Below are 15,742 nucleotides of genomic sequence, written 5' to 3' on the forward strand. Positions count from 1 at the left end.
ACAATAAAACAGAGGGACACAGTTGAAAACAAACAAACAAACAAACAAAAAAAAACAATGGACACATTGTATTGTTAGAATGGAATAGTTCTCTTAACATGAAAAAAAATAAAAAAATGAAGGGGGGAAAAAACATGATTTTTTTTCTTTGTTTATGAAGGAGATATAAAGTTTACGCAACCTCTTCAAATTTCAGATTTTCGTGATGTAAAAAAAAAGACAATTTAAAGACTGTTTTTTACCTTTTTAATGTGACCTACAAACTGTGCAACTCAAATTAAAAACAAATTAAACTTTTAAGTTGAAGCAAAAAAAAAAAAAAAAAGGAAACATACAATAACCTAGTTGCATAAATATGCACGCTGTCAAACTACAACTTTGTTACAGCATCTCTGGCTTGTCTTACAGCACTGAGTCTTCTTGTTTTGGAATCCATAGCTTTAGTTTAGCACATCATGATGTGGCAATATTTGACCACTGTTTGCCAAAACAGTCCAAATCTGTCAAATTGCTCAGACATTTCCTGCACACAGCCATTAACAGATTGCCTGATTATTTTTTGCTTCCTGACAATATTTGGAAATGTTCATAATTCCCTCTACTTCGATAAAGGTTACAGCGTTAGAATAAAAAAGCCCAGCATGATACTGTCACCACAATGCTTCATTGTTGGTTTGGCGATGAGTAGTGCTGTGTTTGCAGCGCCAAACATACTGTGCAGAACACTTCTGGAAAAAGGTCATAAAAACTAAAGAAAATGTCATGGTGTATTTTTTGTGTTACAGTCCTTTTATATCTACTGTATATACTTTAGTATGTACAGTAAATAATACGGACTTAAGGAGCAGGCTGTACCATGCGCTAGTTTATGGCGCATAACAGCTCTTGGTGCAACCATTAGAAGATAGGATTCTTTTGTGTGTTGAGTCACTGCTGATGAGCAGGATCACCTCAGCTCGGGTTGTCAATGCATCTGCTTTTCAGGCCAACAAGGAACAAGTCTACACTATTATTTTGTTTCTGTTAAGGATATTGTACCTCCGGTGTCCATGGTGCTGTCATCATCGAGTCGGCATGTTTCGGTGAGTGTTGTAAACAAACAACCAATGGGGTCCAAAGGATGTCCTACCCAACCCTCCAGGTTAGTGGTGGTAGTCACGCCCCTCTGAAGAAGCTCTGGGAGAGGAAAAAAAAAAAAAAGCAAAGTAAATGCGCCCCTATCCCGACAAGTTGTCCCAAAACATGAAAAAAGTGGTAGACGTAAAAAAAAGTGGTGGGCATGTGTAGGTGATTATGTGTGCACTACCTTTCTTTTGGTGTTTATAGATATCCATCTCGCGCTGCTGTAGGAGGCGGAGCGTGTTGATAATGGCCACTGCCAGTCGCAACGCTTCCCTTGAGTAACCATGGGAACGCAGGGCATCGACACGAGCACATGCTGTCGGTACGTGGTCTGTGTGTATGACAAGAGGCAAAGTGGAGACATGTTTAATACACACACCGAAATTCACCAGAGCGTCATTTTAAATTTCCATTTCCCTGTTATGGTGCCTCGTCCGCCAACTGGAAGAAGAATTCCTCCCCCCCCAAAAAAAGCACACAAGGAGCCGATCAAAAGAGTGACTTAACTTTAACTAAATGAAGAGTCGCATCAATGCAATAAGATTATATTGCGCAAAGGAGGTTGCATGACATGTATAAGTTAACAAAGTGCCGTGTTTAACAAACTCGGGGCTCCTGACCGCTCCCGGCCTGAGCCAAAAGTGCATCATAATCATATGAGTAAAACAATAAAATACGTAGATTGCCAACATTAAGACATCTTAGAATTCAACAGTGGGTCAACTCAAATACATTTTACACAGCTAATAAATGCCTGCTGCTAATCTGAACTGTATTAAAATTTCTCTGCTTTTGATAATCCGCACAGTTGGAGCTCTGTGCAGTGAATACTCACGTACAGTGTACACTTACTCAATTGATTTTCATGTAGTTTTCAAAAATAAGGCTCTCTACTAGTAAAAAAAAACACTTATAAATTCTAGTTCATAAATGTGTTATTCATACTGGTTAATACAATACAATACAGATTTATTTATATAGTGCTATTCACAACAGCTGGAGCTTTAACAAAGTACTTTCCATATGGTGTAATAAATTTATTAATAAATTAAATAAATATTAATTACCAGGAATTTAAATTAATTAATTTAATTAATTAAGATGATTTAAAATAACCCTGTGGGGAATTTATAGTAAAGTTAATAGAAAAGTGAAAAGTTAATAGAAATTCATTTGTAGACAAGTACAGATAATTTCATCCCAAAATAAGAGCTGCTTTGACATCTTTCATTTACCACTAGACCAATTCATCAATAGGTATGCAGGTAAAGACAGAAGTTAAGTACCATAGTACAATACAGGCAAATAACACCAGCCGTGTCACATGTTATTTTAACTGTGGTGCAAGAATAAGGTAACCGGAATTGGAATCGTTCAAATTCAAACGATACCTAGCCTTAACAGTATGATGGTGTAATTTAACGTGGGAATACAGTAAATTGTTTGTGTTTGATGATTAACTGACACTCCCTCTGAGCCGACAGATGATGTTTGACTTCTGGTGATGACTTAAGGCTGAATAAATACATTAACTGAAAATCAAGGTATGCGCAGTGCATGTTTATTGACACTATGACGTTTGATTAAAATGGTCAGTGTTTGGCATATTTCCTTCACTGTGTACGTACCAAGCCAGAGGGGCAGGCCCTGAGGATTAAACAGCAGACTCTCCTCATCTCTCTGGTATGATGGAGACATGTAGTAATCACTGCTGATGATCCTCTGAAGGTGGCTGCCCTGCCAGTGGAGGTTGCAAGCCTCGACCGCCCGGCTAAACACAGTCCTCCTTGGCCTGGACAGAGAGTCTTACAAGCAAAACACACACTCAACGTTACAATATTGGAGGACGGGATGCACAGACATCAGTTTTGGTATCGGTACTGAAATTATGAGTTTGTACTCATTTATGGACTCATAAAAAAGCTTTGCGACAATGACATTGATAACACTTTACCAGCTTGACATTAGCTTTCCGTGTTAAGAGCTATGAGGAGATACTTTAAGGTGAACGCGGGTGACAAACATCAGGAAATTATCTTCTGCAAAACGGATAATGATATCCACTCGGGTGGCAAAAGTGGCGTCTGCTTGATCGAATTAGAGTGACTGCAAATAAGTTTCTCAAGCTCCATCTCAGCCACCCGTTCTCCCGCCAGGAAGTCATGGCATTGAGCTGCGGCACATTAGTCAGTGCAGTGTTAAAAAGTGTTTTAGTTGAGTGAAACTTGTGCCATTTTTAAGAAATGTCCACATTTAATGAAACATTTTATTAAAATAAAACTCTTTTTCATCACTATTGCGAGACATAATGGCATTATGATCATTACTCGGTATCGGTGTGTACTCAAATCTAAGTACTTGTCGTTGATCTGAAAAAGCGCTATTGGTGTGCCCCTAATTATAATAATGGCTATACAGTGCTGAATGTGTTTGTTTGTGTACTGACCCTGGGCAAGGTTGCTCTGCGGCAGCGCATTGGTGATGTTTGGGAGCTCACTACCATAGTTGCCATCTTCCAACGGGCATACGTCCATGTCGCTCCACTTCTTAAGCTGCTTGAGCCAACTGCTCTTCTCCTCACTCTTACAGTGAGGGTTTAACACCACACACACCCACAATGCACCTAAGGTGGTCACATCAGCAATTCACTGAAGACAGAGTGATTAAAATATTGTGTACGAGACGGGTGAAGACATACACACAATTGTATGGTCATAACACTATTACACAATTATGCACCAACTGGCAGGACATGGCTATTTCTTTAATATTAAGCATCCATCTTCAAAGCGGGTTGTTTTTTGTCTGTCTTTAACAATTCAATGAGATCAATGACAAACATGAGACAAAGGAGACAGGCTGTTATTTCTGTTTCAGCTGTGTGTCATGATCACCCTCGTTCACCCAGGAAGTGTTCTCATTGACCTCGTAAATGCTCAGATTGATTGCACAGAAGCTGAGCGGCTTTATTGATTTGAAGGCTTCATTGCGCCATGAGTGAAAAGAAAGGCGGAGTCAGGTAAACAACAGGGAGAAACTTTATAACGACACATTTTCACTGACTGCACTTACCCAGCTCATCCCAAAGTTGCCTGCATTTGTCCGTCATGCCAGTGCCTTGCTGTCTCCATAGCGACAGCCGAGGGTCTGCCATAAACTGTTCTGTTATCAGAGTCAGCATCCGGGCGCCGTTGGAGTCACGCATTCTTAGCATCTCACGAACCTTAAGATAAAAAAAATAAATAAAAAAAAAAAGAGAGAGAGAGAGAGAGACGTGTTGTCACATTTTGTAATTGGCAGTCTTCCGATTTCACTGATGTTTTGGAATGCTTAAAATAAAAGGAAAAAGCAATTAGCTAAATCTACAGTCAAGGCTGGAATTAACTTTTCTTTCATGAGAATTTTAGTTATCAATGACTTATTTTGAAGGCCAAAATTTTGAGGAGAAATTCTTTGCAGGTTAATTCCAGGGACCTGAATCAAGGGTTTCATTAAGCAATAAAATTACAACAGTAATAACGGGGAAGTTTAATATAGGGCTGAAATTGCCATTATTTCAGTATTCGGTTATCTTACTGAAATCCTTTACAATACGAAAAAAGTTCTGATTGACCTTTATTAATAAAACTAATTTTTCACAGATTATGAAGACCTGATTATTGTTATATTACTTGTCTGTATGTGTGACTACAGCATTTGTGCATGAATATTCATTATATGAAGGAATATCACACCCAGACCTCGATGCTAATTGCCATTAGCATACCAATAGGGTTTTACATTGACTGATAGCAATAACAAAAGTGTTTGGTTTCCCATTGGTTTCTTTTCCTAAAAACAAACTGTTTATTTTATTTCTTGAGTTCACAACGTGCAAAGCAGAAAGCTGTATCTTATTCTCGAGAAACACTTTCATCGGGACAATTTCAAACATTTCTTGTATCAAAACCACAAGATGAATAAAACAATGTTTTAACAGAACACCTTTGTGCAACTTCACTTGAGCAGCTAGCATTGTAGCAAGCAAAACAATAATTATAATAATACAGTAGACCGATGGCTATACATTTATGAGCTTATACAGAGCTAACTAGGAATTAAGGAAGTAGACGTTTTTAAAGCGTTTAAGCCAAAATGAAGACACCTCAAGAGGAAACAGTTGAAATCGTAAATCACAGGATATTAATTGTTGATTAATACTCTCATCAATCACAGTAAGTATTGAGATGATTCACTTGTTCGATAACAATATTCATAAAGGATTTAAAGGAATTCATACAGGTAGTTCAGAAAATGTGAGAATGTTCTCAAATTCACACTCTTTAGTTGATGAGAAATATTAATATTCAAAATCTTTGGTGGCAACTTGATTTCTAAAGCAGGAGAAAGTGTCCCAAGTTACAAAATTCATCTTTTGTCAAACTTGTCAATGTCAACTTAAAGAATCAGCTTCAAAATGAAAAGCAAAAATTTACCACAGCATTCTGTATGCATACATTTCTGTCTTCGTAGTGGTTTTATTTCACAGTCATACTTTTAAAAATGCCATTTACAAATCTCCAAATATTTTTGGTAGCCTGTGGGTGCTTGTTTGCACTATGAACTGAAAACAAAAGTGTTCATTTTGCAAACAGGTTTAGAATGTAATTCTACGGATTTAGCCAGCGCAGAATGGGAAGGTTGTAAAAATGTAACTAATGTTTGCAACTCAAGAATTTCACCAAACAGTATGCCGTTGAATACTTTTTTAAATTTTTTTCGATTTCTTTCAATTTCACCATTGAGTAATGCATGCCAATCAATGATCAAATACAATATGATGGCATTTAATTTTAACATCTCCTGTGTGGTCAGGCTGCTTACGAAAAAAAAGTTGTGATGAAAAATAAAACAAATCCAGCAGACGAAAAACGCACCTTAGCAAACATGGAGTTGAGCTGCTTCCCAGAGCCGTAGTATCCTCCCTGGGACAGAAACTGCTTGACTTGTTCCCTGACTTGATCTTCATCCAGATGCCAGCAGTTGTCATCATCAATGCTTGCGCCGGCAGTTGGGTCGGGGGCACCTGAAGGAAACACATACACATCCACGCACACATTTCAACAGCAGGTCACTGACAAAAATAATGCAGAAAAAAAATAAATAAAACTGATTGCGTGATTCCACTTGTCGGCATGTGTCATGTTCTCAGTGCACTCAAATGTTTTTTTCTGAACAGACTGAGAAAATGGTAAATTGATCCAAAACAGGCTCTCTAGAAAAACATTACACTTCCTGTACTCATCCAGGATTTGCTCTGCAAACTGAACTAAACAAAATGTGGAATTCAGTTATTTATTTTGATCTCTGCAGCAGGAAGTGTGCCGGCACAAATTTACTTTGGTTTTCCGTTTTCTTCTGTGTTTGTATGTGTGTGTGTTTCTAAATAATCCGATATGGGGAGTGGGTTTCCTTTGATCAAGCAAGAAGCTAAGGAACTGAAACCACACGTTTCAATCTGGCTGTGGGAAACACAAACGAGCAAACATTCCTCAATCAAAGCCTTGCTCATGGATCAACAGCCTCCCTGACCCGTTCTCTTGTCAAACACAGACAGGAAGCACGATGTGGCTTTGCTGAACTGGAGAGCTGGAGAATGTCAACATTAACAGAGGGAGACAAAATTGGAAAAAAAATGGAAATAGTTGTTTTGTAGGGTGTTTTGAGTTTGCCGTATCCTTGATGTATGTTCACTTGCTCTTTGACATTCCGCTTCTTTTCCTCTCTACATCACATGCCGCTCTTCTTTTTCTGTTGCATTTTTCACCATTTCACCTCTGAAACGAGGCAGAGAATGACCGGGTGCAGAGGTCCAGTAATCAAATGAGCGATTTGAAAGGTAGACTTTGCAAGCCTCAGGTGCAGTGAGCCTGGAATGTGTGACACCCTGTGGGCTTACATATCGGATGATTCGCGTGTGGCGCTCTTTACAACTTTTATAGCAGTGAGTGGGGGGGATGGCAGAACATGAAAGAATTCCATATACATATAATTTCAGATTTCAATGCAGTTTTTTCCTCGTCTCTTTGAGAAAAAGACAATGATAGTTATGTTGTGCAAAAGTATGATACTTGCTATGTTTTTTTTTCTCCTGTCAGGAATGTGCTTTATATGAGCAACAACTTGCAACAAAATCATATAGATCATAAATGTTTCCTCTTGAAAAAAAATTGACAAAACATGTATGTGAACATTAACATTAAATGTTCAACATTTTAACATCTGGTGCAAGTTTTGTTTCTTTTCTTGTGAAGAGTTGTCAAGGCGAACACAGTAAAATATTTGCTGCTTGGACGCACATACCTCGGGTCCAAAGTTTGCAACAATTTGACACACCGCTGCTTTTGCAATTATATATGGCCAACGCGCTATATCCTTGGCAATTTTCAGTGCAAGTGATTTCGTCCGGGCTACTTTCTTGGCATACGCAAGGCAATGTGAAAATATTCCAATCATGTTGTTTGTTTTTAGTGAGAGTTTAACTCGTTAGTCATTTTTGGGGAAAAAGTTGTAGAGGGTCGGAAAAGTTAATTATAAAATATAGTGAGCATATCACTAGGTTGGCAACAACGACTCTGCTTTTGTAAACTAGATAAACTGATCGCAGCCCGGTTGTTAAAATAAGCAGTGCCAGTCAGTGGGTACATGCTATGAATTACGAAAGACTAAAAAATAAATAAAATAAAATTCTCTCAAAACAGGCACTTGAGGAAGACAATTTTGCCGTACCGTGAACTTGGTTGATCTCAGAGTTGGATGAGAGGATTTCGTCAGCCAATTTCTGAGCTGTGGGCAGCACCTCTGTGTGGTGGGCTGTAATCAAGTACTGGACCAGCTTCTGTAACTGGTCTCTGTTCATTTGGAACAATGTTTCTGAGATGGGCAACCGAAGTTTCACCTGCAAAATATATACAATGGACAAATAACATTTATATCACAATGTGTGCTTGAACAAGAGAACATAATAGTTTGCTGTCTCTCCTCTAGCTGCAGCATGGAGCCTTGGTGGTCGCAGAGGAGAAAGAGAATTTGCTCATTTTCAAGTGAGCGGAACCGGCTAGTGGTACACACCCATTGCAAAAATCTTTTCCTATTAGCTTCACTATTTTATCCGTCCGTACAGTACATGCGATTTCATATTCGAGCGAACACTTATTCACTCAGCCACCTCTCATTCATTTTGCTTCCTCTCAGATTGTCGTCCTCGGCACCCTCCTGCGGCCACGACGATAGAGTAGATGTGGCAGATTCATATCGTCCTCTATATTATTGTCAAAGTTGCTTTCATGATGTGTAATATTGAGTATTAATACTGTCTCAAAAACAGACCAATACAAATGCAATTCATATTGTGAATTGCCGCAAAACCAGTAGCCAAATGCGCCACTGGTTAAATAATAAGGCAGAACCCCGTAGTGCATATAGTGAGTCTGCACTGGAGGGAGGCTGCAAAGTTCAATTGGTAAGCCCCCTAAGTAAGTGGCAGATGTTGAAACGGAGAAGCAATGAAGGCCAGGCCAAGCGAGGCTGATGGAGTGTGGGGGCAGACCATTCTGAAACCTGTAACGGAATAGTGCCTTATGTGTATATTTTACCTGTTCAGGCTTGCGGATCCTGTACAGAGATAGCGCCACCACATGGGCGCAGTAGAAAATGTCCCGATTTCCACAGCCACAGGTCACAGAGGTAATCTTGCAACGATCAAAGCTGATGGCCACCTTGTGGGTGACCTCGGGCTCTGATGAGGTGGCGGGTTCGGTTACCGTGCCACTCAGGTGAAATCCTGCGCAAGACAGAAGGGAGGAGAGACAGAAGGACATTTAAGTTGGCTTCATTCTCACTGTGATAAAGAAAAGAAACATCTTTGCAAAGGTTTCAATAATTTGTATAATTTCAGTACTAATAATTATCTTAAACCTCGGTGAGATTTGATAAGGAGAGAAACACAGAAGCATAAGCGACCTAAGAGACATCAATTGAACTTGCATATCTAAACAGTCAGAAGCTTGAGTACAATATGCACATCTTAATCACTAGAGGAAAACCCCGCCACTCCTGCTTCTCATTTTCTATATACTGTAGATGTAAAGCATGAACAAAATGAAGGGGTAGCTCACATTGGACCACTCCCTGCTCAGAAATGAAACCGGGGGTATATGTTGAGGTTCCACACACCGTGAGTTGACCAACGAATGCTGCATTTGTTTTTGAGCCTCTAATGCTGACTTCCACTGAGGTGTCATCCTCATTGTCTCTTTTGTTCAAAGAGGAGTAATACAGGGGAAAGCGTGAGGCAAAAAAACAAATGAATGTGTATGGCCAAAATAACAGGGACATATTGGTATGATGTGTACAAAAATGAGATTGTTCCATCTAACCAAACCCACAACTTTTTTACAAGAGAGCAAGCCAGCGAGATAGATGACATGGACACGAAGGGAGGAAGCATGACTAAACTGTAAGGCAATGACGGGCCTATTTTGAGCCATGGAAACATGTTGAAATCTTGTTTTCACAAAGCTACACGCGCCCAACCCATAACATCACCCAGCCCCCGATGTGACCGCCCACCCCTACAATTAAATTCTGGGGTATGAGCCAGCATGGCACAGACAAATAATAAAGGCTTGCTAAGCCATCGCGTTGGCAAAGCCCCTCAACAGGCTTTTCTTACCAAATGCTGTGAGCACACACAAGAAAGCGGACACACCTTGTGATACAATCAACTGCAAACATCATTCACTGTGGCAAACAAATAGTGACAGGTAAGGGAGGATTAAAATTAAAACCTTGAGATTTTTTTTCTTAAAGGATTTCGTAATCAAGGAATATGGAGTCATACATTCCAGTAACTTGATTACAACAACGCTGGGAGACCCAGTAGACACAAATGTCACCTATAAGCCCATATTACTTCGGACTATTAAGTCACAGTTTCTTTTCTTAGTTTAGCTCGTCCTGTGACTTATTATCAGGTGCGACATGTTTTTTTTCTTCTTCTGAATGCTTTTTTTTTTTAACAAATTTTTACTTATTTTTTTTTTTTTTACTTCTATAACAAATTTACAGCTTTTCCACTGGACGGCAGAAGGTACAAATTTAACCTGTACATTGGCTACATATTTCACTACTTGCAGCTTGACATCAGCAGAATACGTTTTTCCTTTGGGGGGCATTTGACTTTCGCTTTGTCAGTTTATGTACGGTGCAATTAGTGTCACGTTCATGCACTCTGTTTAATAAGGGGGAGGATAATGCACCAAAAGCACCCAGCAACTGCCAAAGAAAGGAGTAGTAGTCATGCATTGCCGCTGGTGGCCACTTGCATACTAAAGAAGGTGGCAGTAATACACCAAAAGTATTTTGCAAAGACCAAAAGGAAGTAGAAGAAGAAATACAAGTGAGTCACGTCACTTAACTGCAGCAGATAGCATGCAGTTGCAACAAGCATGTACTTATTTAGAGCAGCAAGGGGTAGAATAATCAACAAAGAGTCTACCTTCGTTCCACGTTTTTATATAAGGAACGGACTAACAATTCTGATTACGAGAAGTGAAGCCACTGACGGCCATCTTATGTTGACACAGTAAACTGACAAACTGTTATTTTTTTTTCCCCACGGAAAACACTGTAATAAGTGCGTATTTCACAAAAGGATCCCTATATGGAGTAATGAGGGACTTTTAAAGAACGTTCACTGTTTGCTTCGACTATTCAGAGGAGCTGAGTGAGTGGCAACGTAAATGGAATCTCGCTGGCTTCACTTCTCCCTACGGCACGTAAGCGGCATTGTTAGTCTATTCATATATAAATGAGTGCTTTGGCCACAATGCAACGCGGGATTCTAGTTAAGGTAAGCCATTTTTAATATATCGTGACGAGAAAAGGTTTTCCGCAGTGGAAAATTTGATCCAATCAGAACTTACTTCTAAATGTTTTAAAATCTTCAAGGCACATCATTGGCACAACATGTTCCAAAAGAATGCTTTAACGAGTCTGGGGGGAATAGGGAATTAGACCAAAAGTTTGATTGTTTGAGAATAATTTATGTAGTCTTTCTGACATTGACAGGCCATGAAATGGACATGAGACAAAATCATTGCCAACAGGAACACACAAGCTGCAAAAAGAGCCACAGATGCATTGTATTGGGCATAAAAAAAAAAAAAATCAGTTGACTCACAGAGATCCAATGATGGCTGCTTCCAATTAGTATTTATTTCTTAGAGTTAAGATAAGATTGACTTCCACTGAGCCAATGACACATAGAAAATAGCTTAAGCTCATCACAAGGCAAAGGCTTCACTGCCTGGTGTCGCAGGGCAATTTATCCTCCCCTCTGTCTCTATACAATGGTTTATTTGCATTTGTCCACATAAACCTGTACAGTGAAAATAAATCTGAATAAAAACAGCTCAGAGGATTGCGACATTTACCGGTAGAGGAAAAGGACGATGATATCACACTGTCAAAATAATAGGATGTTTTCAATACCGGTATTTTAATAGTGACAGCGACAGAGTCAGCTGCGCTCAATGGTCTACCTCCCAACTGCTCGGTGTAGAAAGTGGGTGGAGCCTTTTTCGGTATGCATCCAAGATGAACAAAAAGACAGACACGAAGAAAAGAATGGCCATGAAAGAAGGGACGGAGTGAAATGAGAAAGTATCTTGTTTACAAAACCGACAGACCTGACAGCCTGTGTGAAAAGTTTGCCATAAAGCTACACGGTCAAGAGGAGGGAAAGCGAAACCCTCCAATAAGAGTGTGATGGCCAACCAACATTAACGAATCTCATGCCTTTGAACAACTTGCTATCAAATACGGTGCGAGTCAAATCAATGTTAATTACTTTGTGACAAGCAAACCTGTTCATGACTAGTTGCATTTGGCGTGGCAATAAATTAATCAACAGTGTTTTTAGATAAGAGAATTAGAGCCCAGAGCCACCAAATATGCATCTGTGTTTAGCCACCCATTAACCCAAGAGACATGGTTTTAAAGGGGAAGAAAGTACAATTTTTTCTTAATATGTTCTATGCGGCCAGACTCGTCTAAATGCTATTTTGATTATTCTGAATTAAGCAGTGGAATATGAATTAAGCAGCAAAATCTACACGTTTTTGTCCATCTCAGCAGGTGGCCATTTTAATGCTTGCTTCTTGACCGAAAATGACCGATCAGTTTGTGATCGTCACATGACCAAACCCAGAAAGCAAGTGAGCCGTGATCGGTCGTTATATGAGCACTTTGGCACTGTGATGTCATTTTCAGGCGACAGTTTTTAAATTTCTATTGTTTCCGAAAATGTCCAACCTGTTGATAAATAAATGGCAATGTTCTAAGTAATTGAATCATGTGACAATGATTCCACTTATGTTGTGTGGCCAATTCCCATTTTGAAAACTAGTCGCTGGAAGAGTAAGAGAACCTCTCTAACCTTGACAAAACTGATGGTGCTTTTTTAAGGCAGCTCCTCTCTGTTGGCAGCCATGCTGCGATGGCTAGGAGTGCACATCAGCGAGGGTGAACTACATGAAATACAAATGCTGGAAAAATGTTTGACTTTGGATTTTAAAATGAAAAAATCCTGAACTTGAATCATGGCATGAAAGAACTAATCTTCATGGTTTATGAATTGAGCAGGGTGCCCGCTCCTTGCTTAAAACAGGGTGAAATGGGGCGTGGCAATTTAAATATTTCCCACAATTATCAATTTGTCAAAATTGTATGAGAGGAACCTGGCTAACAAACACTGCCTTGCATACCAAAAAAAAAAATGCATGGAAATTCCATACTGCTAGCGGCGTTAGCGAGTTAGCACTTCTATTCCCAAAATGGAAGAAAACGTGAATATTGTTGATTTCTACACGAAAACAAATATATTGGTCAAGAGTCACGAGAAAGAACTTCAAATTGCCACCCCTCCTTTATTGGGGGAAAAAACAAACAAATGATGACAAAGCGGATGAACTATTTCATTGGGACACAAACAATATGAATCATTTGTTGTTTTATCAAAATCACACTCCTTTCTGTTTATTTAGGTACTCTCACATGTGAGAGCTTCTCAAAGTGTGGTTGAGAGAGACAGTGTGTCTTCAGCAGCTGAGGAAGCAATGACACTTGATCAAAAAAAAAAAAAAAAAAAGATGCTGCATCCGACAGGCTGTGTGCACGTAACCATAAACATGGCACACAAAACAAACTTTTTAAAGCTTGCCTGCCAACAGACACACGTGCACACACACACACACACACACAGTGGTGTTTTTTTTTTTTTAATAAATAGTAGCGCTAGTTTGACAACATATATTCATTTTGAACAAAGGTGATTTGTGAGTGTGATGAATCCAAACAGGGAACGTTGCCAAGTACAATGATACATTCTAATCCTCAGGGAACATGCAACTGTGTGCAACAAATTTGTAATGCTTTTGCTCTTGTGTTGTATGTGAGCTTGCTTTGACAGTCTGCTGCTGACATCACACCAACAAAGTGTGTATATTGGGTAGTAATGACAAAACATGAACCTTCGTGCTTTCAGCACTCCACAAATAATATCCACATTCTGTCTTTCACGAAAAAGACACTTAGCACTTTTTGCTTCACTTGAAAGTGAAAGTAACACATTGCCATAATTCCAGAATGCTCAACTGACACGTGCATGTGTACATTTGAGTATGAGACAGAAACGTAAACTAGTAAAGAAACAATAAAAAGTGAGTGTGGAGTGGGGGACAACAACCACCATTGTACATCCACAATTGCACACAGCACCGCCATCTGTCACATGCAGAAAGTCCCGCCTACCCGAAAGCAAATCAGCCAATGAGGAGGCAAACAAATCCTCACGCTCATAGGCCATTAACCCTAATCAGCTGGGGGAATGGAGCCGGGCGGCAAGCCAAAGTATATGTATATGCACGCACATGCACATACGCATTTAAATAAACAGCAGCCTTATTCAGCTAATGACAAACCCAGCTCGATCCTCATTCCAAATTCCCAATAAATAATCCTTTAATTCCATATTCCTCAAGGTTCCACAAAGATTTGACACATAACCATAAACTCACTTCATTCACATTTTAACACTGCACAGCATTATGTTACAGATCTTTTGCAGTCAAACCTAACAGTTGGGCATTTCTCATGGTGCGATTACATATGAAGTCAATGCAGTTCACACGTATATCGGCGGGGATGAGTGCCAAGCGGTGTGGATGATGCGTTTGATGGGACGGGAGCGGGGATGAGCGCCTGCAAATTTGTTTATTCGCCCATTAAATGGCTTTTGAAATTTTAACTCAAAGCTGCCTCGCAAATGTATGTACTAATGATATTCAAATAAACAATAAAAAAATAGGACAATGTCATTGCGGTCTGGCACTGAGCAGTATACAACAAGGACAGCTTGCAGCAGCGTCCGGAATCAAGCCAAAAAGGAGCAGGCTTGGAGAGTGGGCAACGAGGAAGTTGCCGTATCTGGTAAGTGCGATTTTGTTTACTGCTGTGAACCAAGATACACAAAGTTTGAGCACCACCACCAACCAATCTGTTGGTGGAGAAGTAGGAGATCCTCCTCTCCCTGTATACAAATGCACGTTAAACACATTGGACAACAAACGACATATCATGCTCTGTCTGAACCTAGCATTAAGTGGTGTTATATATACACCATTATTCCATGAATATACGATAAACACTTCTCTGTGCGTATAACATCACTGCAAAGCACAACTACTAAGAATCAATGTACAGTATATAGCTAACTTAAAATCTCTCTGAAGGTGTCAATCAAACACGAGATGATCATTTAGATTTATCTTTGTGGTTTAGCCAAATCTGGATTAAGTTATGGAGCGATATAATTGTCGTGTGTGACAAATCCTCATCACAAAGTTGACCGGATTTAATATGAACAATATGTGAACAAATACAAGCCAACTCTAATTCTCTTAAATGTTTCTTAATTCACTTCAGACATCCTAGTCTGATTTGTCTAAGAGACACATAAACTCTGTCATCTATTCTTCCTCCTTCAGCCCTCACAGCTCCTTTGCAAATGTGCCCTGGTATCAATCCCCCTCCAGCAGCAAACATATCCCCTGCAGCCCTTCCCATCTCCCATCTGTTCTGACAGCTCCAAGGTTAACACAGCACCCCTTTGCACGCTCCCACTCGCACAGACACCCACATGGCCTCGTATTCAATCAGCCATCTATCTGTGCACAACAGACGTGCATATGCACAAATACACATTGGCCACACTGAATCATCTCCTCCCTCTGCCTATCCATCTATGCATCCATCCATCATTCAGTCATCCATCCCTTCCTTTTTGCAGTGTTTGCTGAAGCGATAACAACCGGATTGTTTAATTTGTGATTTCCCAGCAGCCCTGCCCCAACACGCACACAAACTCAGTAACCGCAGGGACTCATTTGTCATGTTTTCACTGATTTGATTACCTGATTTTCTCTTTTCTGTTACAACGGGGGAAAGAGGGGGGGGGTGTGCGCTGGGTGTTGGGCGCTGGTTCACAGGAGGTTAATTGAGTGGCTTTCATCTAATGCGT

General features: G+C 39.8%; 1 protein-coding gene across 1 annotated transcript in view; it reads right to left on the reverse strand.

Moving 5' to 3' along the window:
• zswim5 (zinc finger, SWIM-type containing 5) overlaps positions 1–15,742 on the reverse strand; it is a 59,979-nt gene that overhangs the window by 11,368 nt on the left and 32,869 nt on the right. Inside the window, exons 2-9 of the mRNA XM_088311501.1 lie at positions 8,757–8,944; positions 7,891–8,059; positions 6,039–6,187; positions 4,195–4,345; positions 3,569–3,745; positions 2,751–2,927; positions 1,307–1,453; positions 1,039–1,176 (exon numbers count right to left, since the gene is read on the reverse strand). Coding sequence (XP_088167627.1) covers positions 1,039–1,176; positions 1,307–1,453; positions 2,751–2,927; positions 3,569–3,745; positions 4,195–4,345; positions 6,039–6,187; positions 7,891–8,059; positions 8,757–8,944 — 1,296 coding nt within the window. The remainder of the gene's footprint in view (positions 1–1,038; positions 1,177–1,306; positions 1,454–2,750; positions 2,928–3,568; positions 3,746–4,194; positions 4,346–6,038; positions 6,188–7,890; positions 8,060–8,756; positions 8,945–15,742) is intronic.

The sequence above is a fragment of the Idiotropiscis lumnitzeri genome, chromosome 12 (assembly GCF_059441095.1).
Source record: "Idiotropiscis lumnitzeri isolate Australia: NSW breed Sydney's pygmy pipehorse chromosome 12, RoL_Ilum_1.0, whole genome shotgun sequence".
Lineage (NCBI taxonomy): Eukaryota > Metazoa > Chordata > Actinopteri > Syngnathiformes > Syngnathidae > Idiotropiscis > Idiotropiscis lumnitzeri.